At 38.1% G+C, this 20,568-nt stretch overlaps 1 protein-coding gene across 1 annotated transcript in view; it reads right to left on the bottom strand.

The window, feature by feature from the left end:
* RLP4 (receptor like protein 4) overlaps positions 1 to 20,568 on the bottom strand; it is a 196,648-nt gene that overhangs the window by 77,278 nt on the left and 98,802 nt on the right. Inside the window, exon 4 of the mRNA XM_089453211.1 lies at positions 3,789 to 3,936. Within this exon, the coding sequence (XP_089309337.1) occupies positions 3,789 to 3,936 (148 nt within the window). The remainder of the gene's footprint in view (positions 1 to 3,788; positions 3,937 to 20,568) is intronic.

The raw sequence follows: 20,568 nt of genomic DNA, 5'->3' as shown, positions 1-20,568 counted from the left end.
AGTTACCACCATTGGATGATGAGGGGCATTTGATTTTGACGAGAGAGGCTATTTTACAGGAGAGGGAGAGGAAGCTGAGGAGCAAGACCATTAGAGAATTACTTGTCAAGTGGAAGGATTTGCCTAAAGAGGATGCCACATCCAACACTACAATTGCTTAAGGACAAGCAACATTTGGGAGGGAAGGATTGTCATGTCCCCAATTAAAAATTTTGACAAAGAAATTCCCAACTTTGCAATTTTGGCGATTAAAATTGAAGTGAAGTTACGCTGTGGAAATTACCAAAAAGGGAAATCGAGCCATGTGAAGAATCAAACCATGGTATCAAAGCTTAGTGTGAGAGAATCGAACCATGGTATGAGGAAGGGAAAGCAACAATAAAAGAAAGGCTAGAGCCTCATTTTGATGATTCTATTTTGGCATTTCATTTCCAAATTGGAAGGTTTGCTTGAGTTGTTGAGCTAAGTCAATCAATGTTGCTTAGCATAGGGATTTCCAAGCGGAGAATCCCCTCTCTTTTGGTGAACCTAGAGTGTTACCCTAGGAGCGAAGTTTGGAGTTGATTGGATACTTCTTTTGCTACATTTTGTGAGCCATTTAATCTCTGGATCAGGTGGGACGAATTTTTCAGGAGGTAACAATAGCAGAAATAGAGTTTCTTGGAGATGGAGATTGTCGAGGAAAGGTTCCTCAAGAATTTGCAGGAATTTCACTTGGAGGAAGACGACTTTCCTTGTGGAGTTTCAGAGCCCGAGATTGTTGCATTTGTGAGGGCTGAATTATTCTTCCTTAGGGTCTGCGCAGGGGTTTTCTGGGTCGTTTTTGTTGTAGTTGTTGTAACCTTGTGCCGGGAAATAGCTGGAACTTTACTCTATCATTCAGTGCTATATTTCAGTGGTTTCTCAATTATTCTGGTGGAGGATTTTGGGTTGAGAAACTATAGATTTTCTTGTGGGACGCAGAGCTGGGCAGTGGGTAATTTCACTTGACTTTTGGGTAATTCCACGAGGTTGGAATTAGCCCAAAAGCTTTCTAGGTTTTTTTGGTGCGGGGTTGGAGAGCATTGTCCTAATTTTTCAGAATTTTTGGAGCAGATTTGAGGCCTCAAATACTAATTTTCCTCCAGCAGCAACAGCAGTAAATTTCTGGGCAGAGCGTATAGCCAGTGAGCCTATTTCAACGTGGAGTTTTCTTCATTTTCACCTGGGTTTGCATGCTTGCTTTAGCAAGCCTAGGTGCATTCATTCCACCATATTTTGTACTCAGCTTCTCATTCGATATTTAATAAAATGGCTCAGATCTATTGTTTCTGCTCAACAGTATTCTAAATTTGTTGTTCTTGTGGAGTTTTATTTCACTGTATTTCTCTAGTTAGAATATTACAAAATTTAGTGCAACTAATCATGTGACATCCACTGGGGAAAACTTGAGGCATGGCTGCTTATCTTGTACATATACAATTTTTGTTTTTGAGTATGTCTATTGTTGTTAATATACTTTCAGAAGCCAGTTCATCTAATTTTCAGAATATCAAGAACGACCTAAATAGAATTTGAATTGAATCTCATATTTATCAATTCAAAAGATATTAAACACTACAATAATACAGAATTTTGGAACATTTGCTGAGTGTTCAAGCAACTATTAGAAGAAGAATGCTCTGGAGCACAATTAAAAATTGAATTTGTCAATAATGTTGGCAAAAGACGACTTTGGAATCACATATATTGTCTGATATCCAACAAGCTGCACTAGATTGTTAATTCCAACAAACTCCAGGGCAGAGGCAAGGTCGAGCGGAAAAAACATAAAAATCAAGATTGTAATAATACAAATGTTTGAAACTGTGAAAAAAAGATTATAAGATTATACAATGTTTTGCATAAACATTGTTAGTTTAACATAATGCCATATTGTTAGTTTAGAACCAAAGTTCCACCAACTTTGGGGATGCAAGAGCAATGGAGTAGGGACACACACATAGTGGACATACGGAGACACCCCCCCAAAATTTAAAGAAATTCAGGTTGGCAAGCGGGCGTCGGGACCCCTAGCATAGGAGAGACCTGTCTCTAAAATTATAAACAAAAAAGAAAAATCCCATCACAACGATTCATCCCATGTAAATTCATAGTATGCAAAGTAAATACTAAAATTCAAAATGGAGAAATGGTACAAGCATTAATCATGATTCATCAATCATTGTTATTATCATTTATCATTTATCATATTTGAAAATTTATCAAGGTCACCTCTGCAATACCTGTAGGCTGTCACAGGGTTCGGGTTCAAGTTCACGTTCGGTAATGATTAAGTTTGATTCAAGTTAGAATTTTTAGATGAGGTTCAGATGAGGCTCGCCATTAGGTTCCTCTCTCTCTCTCTCTCTGTATTAGCTATAAAATGAAATACACTATAAAATGAAATACACCATAATATAGTACAAAAGCAACATCAATAAACATAAGAAATGCCATCATGGAGTTGGAAACTGCAAGCATATGTTACAATCTTGAATTGTAACATGAAGTTATGAGCTTCAACTATGGACTTGGTCAATAGTCATGAGGTTCAATGAGGTAGGTGCTTTGACCTGATTTTCAACATAGCCGGTAGGTGCTTTGACCTGATTTTCAACATAGCCGGTAGGTGCTTTGACCTGATTTCCAACATTTATTAGTTCCCCTGTTTTCCCCATATAAACGAAGACTTCTTTTACAAAGGGTTGAAGCCAACAACTTTATTATTTACCCAGAACTGTCTATTTGACTGTAAAGACAATGCCATGGAAATAGGTTTCATATACAACAAAATGCAGAAGAACCAGAAAACTACACATGTAAACTATGATAAGTTAATTGTTGCATGGGCTAGGCCCCTTGCTGTCCTATTAGGGCTTTCTGGAAAAAAATTGTGGGGAGACGCCTAGGCATCCCACTTTTTGGGAGGGGGCACGCACAAGCCCCCCATTTTGTGAAATGTGTCCCACAGATTGGCGAAATGTTTCACTGTGCATTTTGCCATGTTTCATAAAATCTAGGGCATAGAAAAACGTTTCGCGAAGCACCGCCACCGGCCTACCCCCACCACCCCTCCCCCCGCCACAAAAAGAACCAAAAAAAATCCTGGGGCATGCCCCGACCCCACAGGATGCATCCCCATTGAACACTAATTAGAACCCTTAAAGGTACATTTATATGACAGAATGATGAGACATGACTAAACTGAATTTGTTCAGCAAATATATTAGCAAAACTGTTTACTAATGCAGAAATATTTTAAGGACGAGTACAACAAACTTTAGTGTTTTGATACATAGTAACAGTGAAATTCTTAGTTCTCTCTTCAAGAGGCAGCAATGATGAAACCCAATGGACCACCACATTGGAGGGAAAATCTAATGGCACAATGACATGTGATATGCCAACAGAATGTTATCCCTGGCCTACGACTAAGATAAAATCAAACATGCAACCCCTTCCACAGAAACATGCAAGGGTCTCCATCTTACTCTCAAGATGAAATTACTCTGCTTCAATGTGTCCTGTATAGTATTCTGAAGGTAGAGACCAAATTTTAGTGAAATCACAACATGCAAGTCAATGGAATGGAATTTAATGCCATTTTGCAACATCATTCTGTATACCTTTTATTATTACAAGCACAATGCTAGATAGATTACGTAAGATATCTAACATAATAACATTTTAGATTACTTCATAAAAAAAAAAGATTTATACATCAATTCATTAATGGCCATAAATAATGAGAGGGAACCAGTATATACAATCCATCAATGAACCATGTATTTTTTTTATGATCAAAATGGCAGTCGATTCCACTCCAGGGGTGTTGCTGAGGAACACAAGGATCACCATTCCATCCAAATCGAAGAGGGAGTCCTAAGGTATCCTTCAGTATGCGCAAGGACCAAACTGCATCAATTCAAAGAATAACAAAACTTAGACACTCAGTTTTACAGTGAAGAATGTAGTTGCACATATTCCTCATTTGAAAAGAGTATGTGCTTAACACAAAAAATAACCATAATAATTGTACAGTCCCTTAAACAAACTTGCTTTATAAAGTAAAAGATATATATTACAAAAAGAAAAGCCCTGTGAACCCCCACTTGAACACTATCGAAGCTTGTTGTAGCAATGTGCAATGTCAAAATTGCAAAATAAGTATATCATCAGATGCACAACAATAGTGCTTGAGATAGTTTATAAACAATATGGTCCCCGAGAAAATGATTCCCTTCATTCCCGCAGAAACAAACCATATAACCAATACTTACTGCTAGATTTCTTCCCAAAGTGATTGAGATTGTGCATACACTATTTAGATGCTCTGATGTTTGTCTATTTCATTTATACTTGAGCAATGCCTAGTCGCAAAACACAAAGAAAGTAGCTGATCAAGGAAAATAAAGCTTGAAACATCTTCAGTGTTGCTGCCTCTAACATGACAGAGGCAGGCAGAATGTATAAATTTCCATGAAGATGAGTAAGTTCTATAACTTCACTCAACTTACCAATAATTGAACAGACTCAAACTTTTGCACAACAAAAATTTGTGTAACTTCACTCAAGTTGTAAGTTTTACAACTTACTCTCAACTTACCATTTTGCTTCAGGAAAAAACACAGAAACTCTCTATATAAACAACATTATTCAACATTTCTAATTACACTGGCCTCGACCACCTCATAGTGTAGAGGCTTGAAGTCAACCCTAGATACCAGGGTTGAACACATACTGAATCAAAGCTCCTGTGTTGTCATCAGTTACACCATATAGTGTATGGTGTGTTCAAATACCAGTAAGAGCACTGGTCCTCTTCAATAGTTCAACACACAGAGAGAGAGTACAAATATCAGAAATACATGCCCAAAACAGACCCGCCAAATCTGCAGTCAATGCAGCCTTAACCAGAAAGTCAACAGTGGTCAAAGCTGCCCCAAAACGTCCTCCAAGCAGCTCTATCAACAGCAGAAGAATGCAGCTTGCCAAGGTAGTCAAAGTCAACCCAAAATCAGCTCAGTCAACCCAATCAAAGTCTGTTGTAATTCTGCGGTCAAACAGTCCCCAAAATCCTTGAAATTCATGCCAAAGAATGCAGCCTACAGAAATTGGAATTATGCCCACAAAATCAAAGTCAACACTAGTCAAATACTCCAAGTCAATGCATGCCCTAATCTCTGAAATTTCGTCCTCCAAAAACAGTCCAGAATTCTTTCATCTTCCACACGTGCAAAGTAGAGAGCCTCCAAGTTGTACGAACCAATCAAGAGAGGAGAGAGAAGATGATGTGATGAGATGAGTGATGTCCAAATGAGAGAAGGGTCACTTCTATTTATACACGTCATTGAGGGTGAGAAGACACATCCATTGGGCTTCATGAGCCTACATTTGACTAAGGTCAACCTTGACAATTTGACCATAAGAAAGAATAAATTCAAATTTCCATTTCTACTTGTCAGAATGAGATGATCTTTATATCAGAATTGTACCTCTCGAAAAAAGGAATCCAATGCAATAATCATCTCCATCATATGAGTTGTCCTAAGCTGGAAGTTGGCCCTAGTTGCCAATTTTAACACCATGCTATGTGGGATGTTGTTTTCACTGCAGGAAAGGGCTTCAAAGGCCCCACTATGCATGACTTGATGGGAGCTCTTTTGCAAAGAGAAGTTGCATCCATTGGAGAATATTTGACTGAGTTTAAAGAGTCGTGGACAAAAACAGGTTGTTCCATCATGTCAAATGGATGGATTGATGGAAAAAACTGCACTATCATAAATTTCCTATCTCTTGCCCTCAAGGAACCATGTTTTTGAGATCAGTTGATGCATCTAATGGGTGAAAGATGCCAACCTATTGTTTGAGCTTTTGGATGAGATGGTTACAATAGTGGGGGAGCAAAATGTTGTGCAAGTCATCACAGATAATGCCTCAAACTATGTTCTTGTTGGAAAGATGCTAGAGACCAAGTATAGGACCATATTTTGAACCCCATGCGCTACACATTACATAAACCTCATGCTTGAGGGCATAGGAAAAGTGATGTAGGTAAAGAACACTATAGAGCATGCCAAGAGTATCACAAAATACATCTACAACCCATGCCTAATAAGGAAAAACATTAGGGGCAGGGAGCTTGTTAGGCCTACCATCACGAGATTTGCAACTCACTTCCTCACATTGCAATTTCTCACTTCCCAACAACAAAACTTGCAGAAAATGTTTTCCAATGATGATTGGAATTCATCTCGGTGGGCTCACAGAGCAAAGATGGAAAAGACACCAAAAAGAAAGATTTTGACAACGCTTTTTGGAAAAAATAAACAGAGCTTGTGAAAATTGGTGAGCCCCTTGGAGCCCCTTATTAAGGTGTTACAGTTGGTGGATGGGGAAAAATTGGCGATGGCCTACACTTATGAGGCAATGTATCAGGCAAAGGAGCAAATATAGGCAACCTACAAGGATAGAGTAGGTAAATATGGGCCTATTTGGGAGATCGTTGATAACAGATGGAACAATCAACTCCATCACCCTATAGATGCAGCCGAGTATTTCCCAAACCCAAAGTATCATTATAAAGCTAAGCTAGGAGAAGATCATACTGGGGAGGTCAGAGATGGGTTGTACGAATGCTTGGAGCGCAAGGTACCTATTGAGTTGCAGCAGTTTGAAATATATCAACAACTCATTACTTTCTCAAGGGCCACAGGCACATTTGGCAAAAAAAGGCAAAGATCGCAAGAGATGTGGATCAACCAGATAAGCACTTCCAATTTATTTATTTATTTTTATTTTTTTTAAGTTCAATTGTTTAAAATTGACGCTGTAATTTGTAAATAGTTCAAACTTACCATCTAAATTGTTGAATAATGAACTAACTCTAGTTTGTCTTTGTAGCACATTGGTGGGAGTCATTTGCCAATTGGTGTCCTCAACTAAAAAAGTTTGTAAGTAGAGTTCTCAGCCAAACTTGCACTGCTTTGGGTGTGCATGCAATTGGCCTATTTTTGAATGAATTCACATGAAGAGAAATCATTTGAAACAAAAATGATTAAATGATCTTGTCTTCAGGTAGTACAACCTTCAACTAAGGTGCAACCAATTGTTGAACAAAAAACTAGATACAGATCCCATTGTGTTGGATGATATTGATCCAACTTCAGAATGGGTGGAGGATACTCGACTAGCTAAGATTGATCCTAAATTTGATATTGATGCCATGGAGTTGGGGGATCTTGATCTGGTAGTTGAACCAGGAGCGGAAGGAAGCAAACCACTAAGACCAAGCATGGCACATGCTGAAGGAAGCAGTAGTCCTGTAGCTTGTGGAACTCGTGCTTCTAGTTCTACTTGGCCTAATATTGCTATTGAGGCTGGAGAAGAGTTTGAGGAACCCTCAAACTCTAAGCCACATGATGTTTATGTAACTCCTATCGATGCTCTCATGTGTTGAAAAGTAATTAGGTTCGGTCTTCATAATGATATGTGTAATTGTGATTTTATGTAATTGATGGAAATAAGAAAAATAAAATTATTAATATGCTTGTCTCATGGGTTTCATGAGCAAGGAATTTTATTTTAGTATGACTCCCATATTTCTCACAGTGAGTCCTTAGGATTGGTCATAAAATCAATTTGAGTCTATGTCATGTATGAAGGACCCTTCTTGGGCATATTAAACTTACATATGAGTCAATAGGATTGTCAAGTAGCCCTCCAAGACAAACACAAGTCATCCCTCTTCAAGTCGGCTTCCATAAGTGAATTCATGTCGGCATATATGGAGACACAACCCTTCAATGAAGTCATGTCGGCTCATTTATTAAGGGAAACAACTATATATACCAGTCTAAGGTCTTCGCATTATTACAATACATAATTTCGGGTTAATTACAAAGATAAGCAATTTTAGAGACAAGTATTTCGGTGAAGGAGCTCGGATCTATTACAGAGATAATAATAGTGAACAGTTCAGATCTTATTACAGTGAACAGGATGATGCTCTGACAGTGAACAGTTCGGATGCTATTACAGTAACTACAGGTCTCGGCGCACTTAAAATAATGGTCTCAGTGCTCTTACAATCTCGGTACAATTATAGAAGAGCCTATCACAGTCTCGGTGCTATTTCAATGGAGATATCTCGATGCTACCACTGCAAGAGATCTCGGTATTACTATAGCAAATGATTTTGGTGCTACCAGCAGAAGAGAGGTTAAGCCAAAGAAGGTTTGAATTCAAGAGGTAGCAATAGAAGTCTAGAAGGAAGGCCTAAAGTTTTGGAAGCTAAAGAAGATCGAAGTGGAAGAGGACTTGTGTCTTGGCCTTGGAGTGGCAAATAGGTCAAGGGTCTTGGTCTTGGTATTCGTCAATTGGAATCTCTATAAGAAGAATTTGTGCCGGTTTTCCTCTCAAAGAGTGAGAGGTTTTGGCCCTAGTTGATAGCCTACACTCGGTGTCTCTTGTTTATTTATGTTCGTGCATTGGTAGATGTTTGATGAAGAAGAACACAAATAATAACATAAGATAAGAAGATCCTAATCTACGAAGTAAAAAGCATTCACAAACAGTTATCTAACAAGAGAAATCACCTAATACTTGATGCCCTAGATTTCTCAACACCATGTCTAGTAGTGGTGATGAGTTTGATGAGTGATCATGTTGATTAATGATTTGTAGTAGGCTAGTGGCCTTGTAGCTTGAGTTTTAGCATTTTTTTTGGACTCTAGAGGCCATTTAGAGCCTCATTGGTCATGTATTTTGTTGATAATATCATTGATATATATTGCAACTCGGTGCCATTTTGATATATGCACCTTTGCATGGTACATAGATGAGAAGACTTTCCATAATTTGTTTCTAATGGTTTGGAATCATGGTTCGGAATCTTAAATTAAGTTTTTTTCATTAAAAAAGAATTACTTTATGTATTTTTTTCAATTCCGATTTATTGAATCCTATTTGATCCAACGTCGATTTAAATCATCATTTGTTGAAAATAGTGGCGAGTAAGGTCTTCTTTGACTTGACCACAGGCAGTCTTTCTTTAAGCATGCATAAGTTCCTATAAGTTAAGACGAGTTCATGAAGCAGTTTGACTTATGCGCAAGAGTTGGAGGCCCAGTTCATTGTCTCCTAGTGTGAGTTATCCTTGGAAAAGGACAAGCAAGTGAGATTCAGTTTCTAAATTGGGGCAGGACAAGTTACACAAGTCAGTTAGACTCATTTAACTGAGCAATCACTAGTCTGAGTTCCCAAAATAAACTTGCTAATTTTAGCTTGGTCGAATTGCTTATAAGGAGGACAAAGGCACAGAATTGGATCATTTTTTGTGCGAGCACAAGGTTGTGAGACAATACAAGAGGGAGCATGAGTTTGTGTGTGTGAGCTAGCAAAGCTAAGAAGAGAGTGAAAGAGAGGCCTATATGCATTGTTTTGGTACAGGAAATTATTGCTGGTATGCGCTGGGAAATAGGAGGAAATTTCCAAGGTCGGCTCAAGGATTTAGCAGCTGAGGACAAGGTTCTAGGAAGCACAGGTTTGAGTTAAGTACTAGCAAGGAGAACGAGCTTGTTCTCCAAAGAAACAATTTGCCTTGTAATAATTCTATTTGCTCAAACTTTGTCAATAAAATTTCTACAACTAGCAGAGGGTTTTCCTAGTTGTGTTCCCTAAAAATTTGTTGTGTTTTTGCTATCGAGTGACTATGTTTTATTTTTGTTCTATTCCATTGCAAACTGGTAGAGAAATTATGTGCCTTGGGTTACAAATTAGTTTCAAATTTGTTCATTCAAGCAATAGCAATATTTCAAGGAAATTCTACATGGTATCAGAGCAAGGAAGAGAATAAAGAACAGCACAAGTCACAAGTGCAAATATCGTAAGGTAAAGGACAGATAAGGGAGCCAAATCCTAGAGGATGTTGGAAATTGTAACTAGTTTCAGTCTTCATAATTGTCATTTGTGTCGTGTCATGATGTAATTCTTATGTATTATCAAAAGAAAAGAAAAGAAAAAAATTATTGAAAAGAAAATTTACTTATTAAGGTGTGGGTTTCATGCTCAAAGTATTTGGTTCCTAGGTCAAAGCACCCATTGAGTGCTCTAGGGTTTTAGTCTTGAGTCAAAATCTTTGTCATGATGTAATAGACCCTTCTTGGGCTCATGTGTCAAAAGAAAAATGTTATTTTTGTATTTGTAAAGTGTCCAAAAAGGGCTCCAAAGACAGGTCGGCCAGCCCTACTCATGTCAGCCTAGAGAGGGCTATTTGAGTCACTCAGAGAGTCAGACAGCTATATAAAGAAGGTTACACAACTTCATTTTGATGAGAACAAAAGTGCGATTTCATCTGATCTGATCTGAGGACAAGTCAAGAAGAATACAAAAGCTAGAAGAGTTGAGAATAGAAGGAAAGAATACTTGAAGGTTTCACATCTCTGTTACATTCACTTGGGACGTCTTGTACATGCGAGAGGGCTAATATTGTTTACAGATTTGTTGCAAAAGTAGATTGAAGATTTTGTTCTTGGATGAAGGCAAGTTGGTCGACTTGTTCTTGGTGGAAGCCCTAATCTAGTGTTTGGTCTTGGAAATCTCCTTTGAAGTTGATAAGAAGAGTTTTTCCCTAGCGTGAAGCCTATATTTTGTGTTCTTGTTTTGGCATTTATTTGATGATATAGAACATAAACATAATCAAGTTAAAGAACAACCTAACATCACAAGTAAATGTCAAGTAAAGGAAAACAGTAAACGAAAACATGTTGCCCTAATCAATTTTCCAACATAGGAGTCTTGCCAAGAGAAGGCAGGACGAAATTTGAAGTATATTTTATGTGTTTGGGAGGCCGAGATAGGCAGAGGACAGGCCGAAGTATTTGAGGACAAATTTGGGCAAGTTTGTTGTGCAAGTTTAGGGTGCTCTTTCTCTATTCAGGTCGCAGGTTGCTCTGTGTTATTGCAGGTGGACAGATCTCTTTTTTGGGAGGGCCGAGAGGCCTAGAAGGTGGCTAAACCTTGGCTGCAATCACATAGAACAACAACACAGGTGTAGGAGCCTTGAAGTGGAGGAATCGTGCAGTTGTATGAAGAGTTTTAAGACATAGTATTATGGCTAATGTGGACTATTAGAAGCCCTAACCAGAGCCAAGAAAAGACTCAAAATACCGTACACAGGCCGAGGAGATTTCTAGGGCAAAAATCGTGATCCAAACAAAGGTTTGTTGTGTCCTTCCAAGTTTTTTTTCTAGGTTGACGTGTCCAGGTTCGACAAATTATAGATCAGTCATAATATAGTATTGTGGTTGTTAGTGGTTGATTTGTGCCCTAAGTTCAGCCTATTGTTGTTATGCAACCAACTCACAAAATAGAAGAAAGAGATAGATCAACAACTTCAAAAGTAGCCTCTTCGAGGGGGTAACCTCCTTTACATTACACAAATGAACAATTCATGGATGATACAAATGACAAGACCTCCTTTCTATATATAGGAGTCTAAGGGGTCACAATATAATCAGAGCCGACATAACAATAATAATCTAAGCGCACAACAACAACAATAGTGGGCTTCTAAGGGGCACAATAATAACAATACAGGGACAACATGGGCATAACAATAACAATAAAGGGCTACAATGACAATAATAATAAGGGAATACACTAGTATTATAGGGACCTAACATGCCCCTCTCCTTCACAAAAGTGTTGTTCTCAATGCTTGAGTAGTTCTGGATGCTTCTGTATAAAATTATCATCCTCCCATGTGGAATCTTCAGCAGGTAAGTTCTTCCAATTGATGAGATACTCTGAAATTGATCAATGCCCCTCTCCTTCACAAAAGTGTTGTTCTCAATGCTTGAGTAGTTCTAGATGCTTCTATATGAAATTCTCATCCTCCCATGTGGAATCTTCAGCAGATAAGTTCTTCCAACTAATGAGATACTCTGAAATTGATCGATGTTGTAGTTGTCGAGTTCTTGTTTCTGTGACTACTTCAAGTTCCAATATAATTTTTCCTTCCTCATCAAATCATGGCAATATTGTTTGAACTAGGAGCTTGTCACCTATAACCTTCTTTAAGCATGAAACATGGAAAACTGGGTGCACTCGGGATGATGCAGGAAGCTTCAATTTGCAAGCCATAGTACCAATTTTTTGCAACACCTTCTACGGACCATAATACTTTGGTGATAATTTATTATCCTTCTTAGCTTGCTTGAGGGACATTTGTTTGTATGGTTGTAGTCGTAGAAATACCCAGTCACCTACATCAAAACTTCTTTCGTTGCGATGTTGATCTGCCTATTGTTTCATTCTATTCTACGCCAAAGTGAGGTTATCCTTTAAGAGTTGGAGAACTTGTCGTTGATGCTCAATGTGATCTTCCACTGCTTGAACCTTAGAATTTTCCTTAGATATGATGTGATGGACAATGGATGATATCCATAAAGTGCCATAAATGATGTCATTTTTGTTGTAGTATGGAAGGAAGTGTTAGACCACCATTTAGCCAGAGGCCACCATTTGACCCATTGTGTTTGTTTATCAAATACAAGCAACAAAGATATCCTTCCAAACATTTGTTCACTATCTCAGTTTGCCCATCAAATTGAGGATGATAAAATGAGCTATGAGATGAGTACCTAGACAAGAAAATAATTTTGTCCAAAAATTTCTAGTGAAAATGGGATCTCTATCGCTTATGATAATCTTTGGGTTTCCATGTAGCTTTTGAATTGTTTCCATAAATGCAGTAGCAATTGTATTGGCTTTAAATGGATGAGATAATGCACAAAAATGTGCATACTTGGTAAGTTTATCAACTACCACCATGATGACACTCTTTCCCTCGGACTTGGGTAAACCTGTGATAAAATCCATTGAAACCTCCTCCCAACATTGACTTGGAATGGATAAAGGTTATAATATACCCGGGGTCTTAATTGTCTCAACTTTATTTTGTTGGCAAATCAAATATTCTGCCACAAACTTTTGAATATCGGATTTAAGGCCATCCCAAAAAAAATCCTTCTTAACCCTGTGGTAAGTTTTTAAAAATCCTGAGTGCCCTCCTAAGGGAGAGGTGTGCAATTCCAGAAGAATCTTTTGTTTGAGTTGGGAATTCTTACAGAGGTATAAGTGATATTTGTACCATAACAAATCATTTTTCCAACTAAATGTATCAGATGTATTGGGATCTTGCTACAACTTTTGAATGAGTGCCCACACTTCTTCGTCGTTCTTCCATTCATCCCTTGCTTCGTTTATCCAATCTGATTAGATAATAGAAATGGCACAAAGCAATGCTTCCACATCTTGATCCTTTCTTGAGAGTGCATCTGCAACAACATTTTGCTTCCCTTTTTTGTAGATGATTTCAAAGTCATAACCCAACATTTTTGTGACTCATTTTTGTTGCTCTTCTAAAGATAATCTTTGTTCTAAAAAGTATTTAAGACTATCATGATCCATTTTTACCTTGAAGTGTCTTCCCATTAGATAAGGTTGTCATTTCTTAAGTGCATGTAGTATTTCCAACATTTCCTTCTCATAAATAGCTTTGTGTAAATACTGTCCTTTGATTGGACGACTTTGGAAAGCAATGGGTCTTGCTTCTTGCATTAAAACAGCACCAATTCCATTTTCTAAGGCATCACATTCCACGATAAAGGTTTTTGTGAAGTTTGGCGTAGCTAAGACCGGTGCCTGGCACATTGCTACTTTAAGATGTTCAAAGGCCTTCGTTGCTTTTGGAGTCCAAGAAAATGCATCTTTCTTCAGTAATGTTGTTAGAGGTGTTGCTATTCTCCCATAATTCTTAACAAATTTGCGATAATACCCTGTCAACCCGAGAAATCCTCGCAAATGGTTTATGGATGTGGGGGTTTTCCATTCCTTAATGGCTTTAATTTTTAAGGAATTTAGACTTCTGTGATCCATAACATTGTTAAGATAATCTTCGGCAAAATCACATAACCAGACTTTTGTCGACGCGTTTCGAACCAACCAGTGTGGTTCATCGTCAGGACAAGTTGTCCTGACGATGAACCACACTGGTTGGTTCGAAACGCGTCGACAAAAGTCTGGTTATGTGATTTTGCCGAAGGCTTTAATTTTGCTAGGGTCTACCTTAACACCTTCATGAGATACAATATGACCCAAATATTCCACCTCTTGTACTCCAAAAAAAACATTCGGAGGTTTTTGCATATAATTGTTTCTCCTCCAATAGTTTGAGCACCCTGTCAACATGTTGAACATGAACCTTCCAAGACTTGTTGTAGATTAGTATATCTCAAAAAATACTAACACAAATTTTCTAAGGGGTTAAAAATGGAATTCATCAAACCTTGAAATGTAGAAGGTGCATTGGTAAGGCCAAAAGGCATGCCCAAAAATTCATAATGACCCTCATGAGTTTTAAATGTTGTTTTCAGAATGTCTTTAGTCTTCATTCTGTTTTGATGATATCCTGAACGAAGATCCAACTTAGTGAAGTAAATTGTTCCATGCAATTCATCCAATAATTCATCAATGACAGGAATGAGAAATTTATCTTTAATAGTGAGCTTGTTGAGCTCCCTATAATCCAGACACATGCACCATGATCCATCTTTCTTGTGCACTAATACTACTGAAGCAGAGAAAGAACTTTGACTAGGTTGAATTATACCAGCCTCTAACATTTCTGCAACCATACGTTCAATTTCACTCTTTTGGGCATAGGGATATCTGTAAGGCCTGATGTTTGGAGGAACACTTCCTGAAATCAAATGAATAGCATGATCATGATCACGAATAGGTGGGAGGCCTTTGGGAGTCTCAAACACCTTGGAATGATTGTCCAAGACTTTTTGGAGATCTGGAGAAATAGATGATTTCGATGTGGGAACCTCTAGCGAACATAATTGCGTAATTACACCTCGTTGTTCTTTCTTTAGAAGCTTTGTCATGCCGTTAAAACTTATTATCTTTCCCGGTTTCCCTACGATGCCCCTTAATTCAACTTCCTTTCCTTTCGAAAAAAATTTCAAGAAAAGTTCTTGAAAATTAAAAGCTATCGTACCCAAAGATTTAGCCAATGGACACCTAGTAAAACATCAACACCACCCATAGGAATGGAAAGCATTGGACTATTCAATACATATTCTCCCACGAATAGCTTGATATTATGACACTTTCCAGAGCAATTTATGATTCCTCCATTTGCAAACATCACTTGACACTCTGGTGCTGGATATAGGAAGCAATTCAACTCCTTGGCTATCTTACAATGAATAAAAATATGAGTATTGTCTAAATCAATCAACACCATTACCTTTTTCTTCTTGATATGTCCTATCTTGAGAGTTTGAGGAGTGGTAAATCCGGATAATGCATTACAAGATATGGTCATATGCATTTCTTTTTTCTCTAAGGTTTGTTCCTGGTGTATATCCTCTTCTTTTAACATTTTTTGTTCATTTTCTTCCTCCTCTTCACAATCTATGTAAAATAATTTCTTCTCATCACACTTAAGACCTTTAGTGTATTTGCTATCACAACTGTAACAAAGCTCTTTTGTTCTTTTTTCTTCCAATTGTTGTGGTGTCAACCTTGTTAGTTGTGGAAGGTTAGGGACAACAACACTTCCATCTTTATAGTTGTGAGTGGTATGCTTCCTTGTTGCCATAATTTTGCTTTCAATTTTTCTTGCCAACCTGAATGCCTTCTCCAATGGATCAAGTTCCCAAAGGTGGACCTCATGTTGGATGTTATCTTTTAAAGTCCCTATGAACACATCGATCCTATGCTCCTCTGGAATATCTTTTACCCTTATATTCAATTTTTGGAAGTCCTCAATGTGCTCCACCATTGAACCCTTTTGTTTAAGATTTATCAATTGGCTAAAAAAGATGTTGCTTTTTGTATCATCATAATGTGTTATCATTTCTTCCATAAAAAATGACCAAGTGATAATTTGTTTACGAGAGCAAGGCCATCGATACCATACAAACTGATTGAGTTCCAAATACAAAGTTGTAATGCGTACCTTTTGTGTGTTTTGCACATTATGGAGATCGAAATATTGCTCTATCTTTTACCCTTATATTCAATTTTTGGAAGTCCTCAATGTGCTCCACCATTGAACCCTTTTGTTTAAGATTTATCAATTGGCTAAAAAAGATGTTGCTTTTTGTATCCTCATAATGTGTTATCATTTCTTCCATAAAAAATGACCAAGTGATAACTTGTTTACGAGAGCAAGGCCATCAATACCATACAAACTGATTGAGTTCCAAATACAAAGTTGTAATGCGTACCTTTTGTGTGTTTTGCACATTATGGAGATCGAAATATTGCTCTATCTGTAGTATCCATGTTACAGGATCCTTGCCATCAAAATTCCTCATATCGATCTTTGGAACATGGTGGGTCTTCAATCCAACGTTAGAGTCTATGAAATCATGATTAACATTTATTTTGTTCTCGTCATGAGTTTCTTTTACTACTCTTTCGCCATTAGTAAGCATTTCTTGCAGCAACTTTGTCAAATCTATCTTCAAATTTTGCATGTTGCCATTAATTTTTGCTTCTATACCATCCATCTTAGCTTCAGTTACTTTTTGTGAAAGCGAAATTTGTTGCACTTGGTCTCATAATTTTGATATATCATATTGCATTTCTTCCTCTTCTTCATGTGTCATAGTAGAGATTTCGGGTTGCTTACTAGGTGTTTACATTTTCTTTCTTCGGATCATCAATGAATGACAATTATGCTTCACAATGCCCTTTGAATCACTTAAAACTACTTTCTCAAACAAAACGTATGCAAATTTAAATAATAAATTTATTAAAAAAAAAAAATAAAAAATAAATAAATAAATAAATAAAAATAAATAAAAAAAACTACGTCTTTTTTTTCCGCTTTGTATGAGCTCGATCTTGAAGCGACTATAACTCTGTAATTTCGGATCTCCAAGTTCTAAAATTTTGGAATATGAGAGCCCTATGAGTCCTCTTTCCAACCCCACAAGTCTGATCACGATTGGATTCTCCACGAAAAAAAGAGTTATGCCCAATCTCACGCGATGACCTGATTATAGACTAGTTCAATAGAGCGAAGTTGTACGACGTGCCACGTGTCACTATTTAGACCTTCGGCCCTGAAAACGATACCCAACAAACTACAATTCGTCCTCTTTCTGTCACCTTTTACGAAATTTGAATCCGATGCTCATAGAGAAAGTTATGACGATTTTCCTAAGGTGACCTATTTGAGATCGAATTTGAGAACCTGTAAAAACCATAACTTCCTCAATTCATATCTCTGAAAATATAGCGAAATAAGAGATGAAATTCAGTCACGAGGTTCATCACAATTTCAGCTCAAATGGGTTTTAATTGCAGCTTCTGAAGCTTCATAGAAAAAAGTTATAGCAAGCATGTCACGATGGCCTGTTTGAAGCAGCGAAACCCTAGAGTCCAAAGCTCTGATATCAATTGTTATGCAACTAGCTCACAAAATAGAAGAAAGAGATAGATCAACGACTTCAAAAGTAGCCTCTTCGAGGGGGCAACCTCCTTTACATTACATAGAAAAACAATTTTTGGATGATACAAATGACAAGACCTCATTTCTATATATAGGAGTCTAAAGGGTCACAATATAAACAGAGCCGACGTAACAATAATAATGTAAGGGCACCACAATAACAATAGTGGGCTTCTATGGGGCACAATAATAACAATATGGGGACTACATGGGCACAACAATAACAATAAGGGGCTACAATGACAATAATAATAAGGGAATACACTAGTATTATACAGACCTAACAATTGTGAAGGACTACAAGGTTGTTAGTGGACAGGTGTTGGAGAGATTTCTAGGGAAGTAGGATGGCGTACCAAGGATTGAGAGCAGACCACTATTTAAAGGGAACCTCTAACTTTGTCTCTTGGAAAGGGAGGATCCCGATAGTGCTAGAAGATGATGGGGTGGGAAAGTTTATCAAACAGGCGATAGTGCCACCTCAAGATCCCCAACAATTGGCCTAGCATAACAAGAATGATATCAAGGCAAGGAGGATTATTCTAGAAGAGGTTAGAGATCATATAGTTCCTCGTATCCATGAGAAGAAGATAGCATATGAGATGTATCAAGCCATCTTACAATTATATTAGAGTACTACTAATACCAGGAAGTTTGCTCTTAAGGAAAAGTTAAGGAGTATCTGGATGAGCAAGGATGATTCCATCATCATGTATTTTTCAAAGATCACTCAGGTACGAAATGAGCTAGGTGGTGTGGGTGTGATTGTACCAGAGCGTGACCTTGTGAGTTTTGCTCTTCTAGTACTTCACAAGTCTTGGAATGGGTTCCAGGATGTTGTTAGTGGTAGAGAAAATTTTCCCAATTGGGAAAGGTTATGGATTGATTGTGTTCAAGAAGAGATCTGGAGAGGGATCAGAGATGGTAGATTGATAAAGGCAGAGGACAAGGAGAACTTTGCCCTGGCAAGCAAGCGCAGCAAGGCTAAAGGCAAGGAGGGCCAAGGAGTGGTCGAGTCTAGTCAGAAGGGCAAGAAGAAGGATCTAACCAAGATCAAGTGCTTCCATTGCCATGAGTTTGGACATTATGCCACTAGTTGTCTTAAGCGGAAGAAGGAGTCCAATAGGATCATGTAGCTGCATTAGTGGAGGTAGATGCATTTTCTCCCAATTCAAGAAAGATTTCTCATTGATAGATCGCATGGCAAACTCAGCAGACAACAATGTATGGTATATTGATTCAGGAACATCCTTACACATGACCAAGAACAAGAATAATTTCAGTCACTTGAAGGAGAAGGACATGCAATTTCAGATTGAGCTAGGAGATGATGGTATGTATGCAACTAGAGGAGTTGGTACTATCAATTTTCAAAGGGAGTCAGGTAATCCTCTCCATCTCAGAGATGTCCTCTATGTTCCAGGATTAAAGTAGAATCTTGTTTTGGTAGCTACCCTTGAGGACAAGGGTTATGATGTCATCTTCAGCAGAGATAAGGCTTACCTCCAGCACTTAGCTTTTGGATGTAAGAAGCAGATAGGTGTGAGGATGAAGAATCTCTACAAGTTCCAAGTAGAGATAGGTGCAGCCTTGAGCAGCAAGGCAGGGAGAGCTCAGAGTAGAGAAGTGATGGTTGAGGAGAGCAGAACTCAGAGGGAGTCCTTAGAGCAAGAGTAGATTAGAGTGCCTGAGGAAAAGCTACTCAAGATGGAGCCTCTGTCAGTGTCTCAGTGTGAGTCTAACCTAGTTGGTCGTTGGGCCGACCAACAAGACGATGAGGAGCATAGCCTAGGGCGAGTGGAGGCAGCCACTCAGTCATGGACTCCCAGTATACGGAGAGTTCAAGCCAAGTGAGCAGAGGATTTGTTTAAGGGAGATCAAGGGAGAGTTGGATCTTCTAGTACCACCTCCAGCTAGAGTAAGCAGCCACAGAGGTACACAGGGTACATGGCACTTATGACTGAAGTGATGGACTCACATAGCATGGTTGGAAAGAACAAGTCTTCAGATCAGGTTCTGCAGAAGAAAGCAGGGAAGTCCTTTAGTTCAGAGGGAGTAGCTATAGCAACAAAGAATGTGGTGGTGGAGACAGATCCAGGGGGACGAGGTTCTTCCAAAAGCACCTTCCTCACTAAGAGGGAGTGTTAAAAATAGTAGCAAGTAAGGTCTTCTTTGACTTGTGCCTTAGTCAAAATTACCACAAGCAATCTTTCTATAGCGTGCAGAAGTTCCTATAAGTTAGGACAAGTTCATGGAGCATTTTGACTTATGCGCAAGAGTTGGAGGCCCAATTCGTTGTCTGCTAGTGCGATTTTCTTTGGAAAAGGACAAGCAAGTGAGCTTCAGTTTCTAAATGGAGATGGGTGAGTTACATGAGTCAGTTATACTCAGTTAACTTAGCAATCACTAGTCGAGTTCCCAAAATAAACTTGCCAGTTTTAGCTTGGTCGAATTGCTTATAAGGAGGACGAAGACACATAATTGGATCACTCTTTTGTGTGAACACAAGGTTGTGATACAAGACAATAGAAAGCACAAGTTTGTGTTTGTGAGCAAGCAAAGCTAGGAAGAGCGTGAAGGAGAGGCCAATGTTGCACGAAGCGGGAGCGAAGCGGGAGCGAAGCGGAAGCGGGAGCGCGGAAGCGTCATTTTCCAAAAATCTAGGAAGCGAAGCGTCCGCGGAAGCGTCTGCTATATATATATTTTTTTTTATATTTTTTTGCATTTATACTCAAAACAAACATCCCAAATACCAAATTAATTGTAGAAGACATGAAAACATGCATATTTTTGCATAAATCAAGATAGATATGGCATCCATGATTCCATTGTAGTTACTAGTATGTACAACAATCATCTATATTCTAGCTATTACAAACATACATCAAATTTTTAAGCATATTATAAAACATAAAACATTTAAGCATATTATAAAACATAAAACATAGAGCATATTATGATTTATCTAGCAAGTGAGCAACTGTCAACATTTGTCATGTCCAAAATTCAAA

This window comes from Pinus tabuliformis, chromosome X, assembly GCF_031772625.1.
Source record: "Pinus tabuliformis cultivar Carrire ecotype Pingquan chromosome X, CPIR1, whole genome shotgun sequence".
NCBI lineage: Eukaryota > Viridiplantae > Streptophyta > Pinopsida > Pinales > Pinaceae > Pinus > Pinus tabuliformis.
This window is presented reverse-complemented; position numbering and strand designations above follow the sequence as displayed.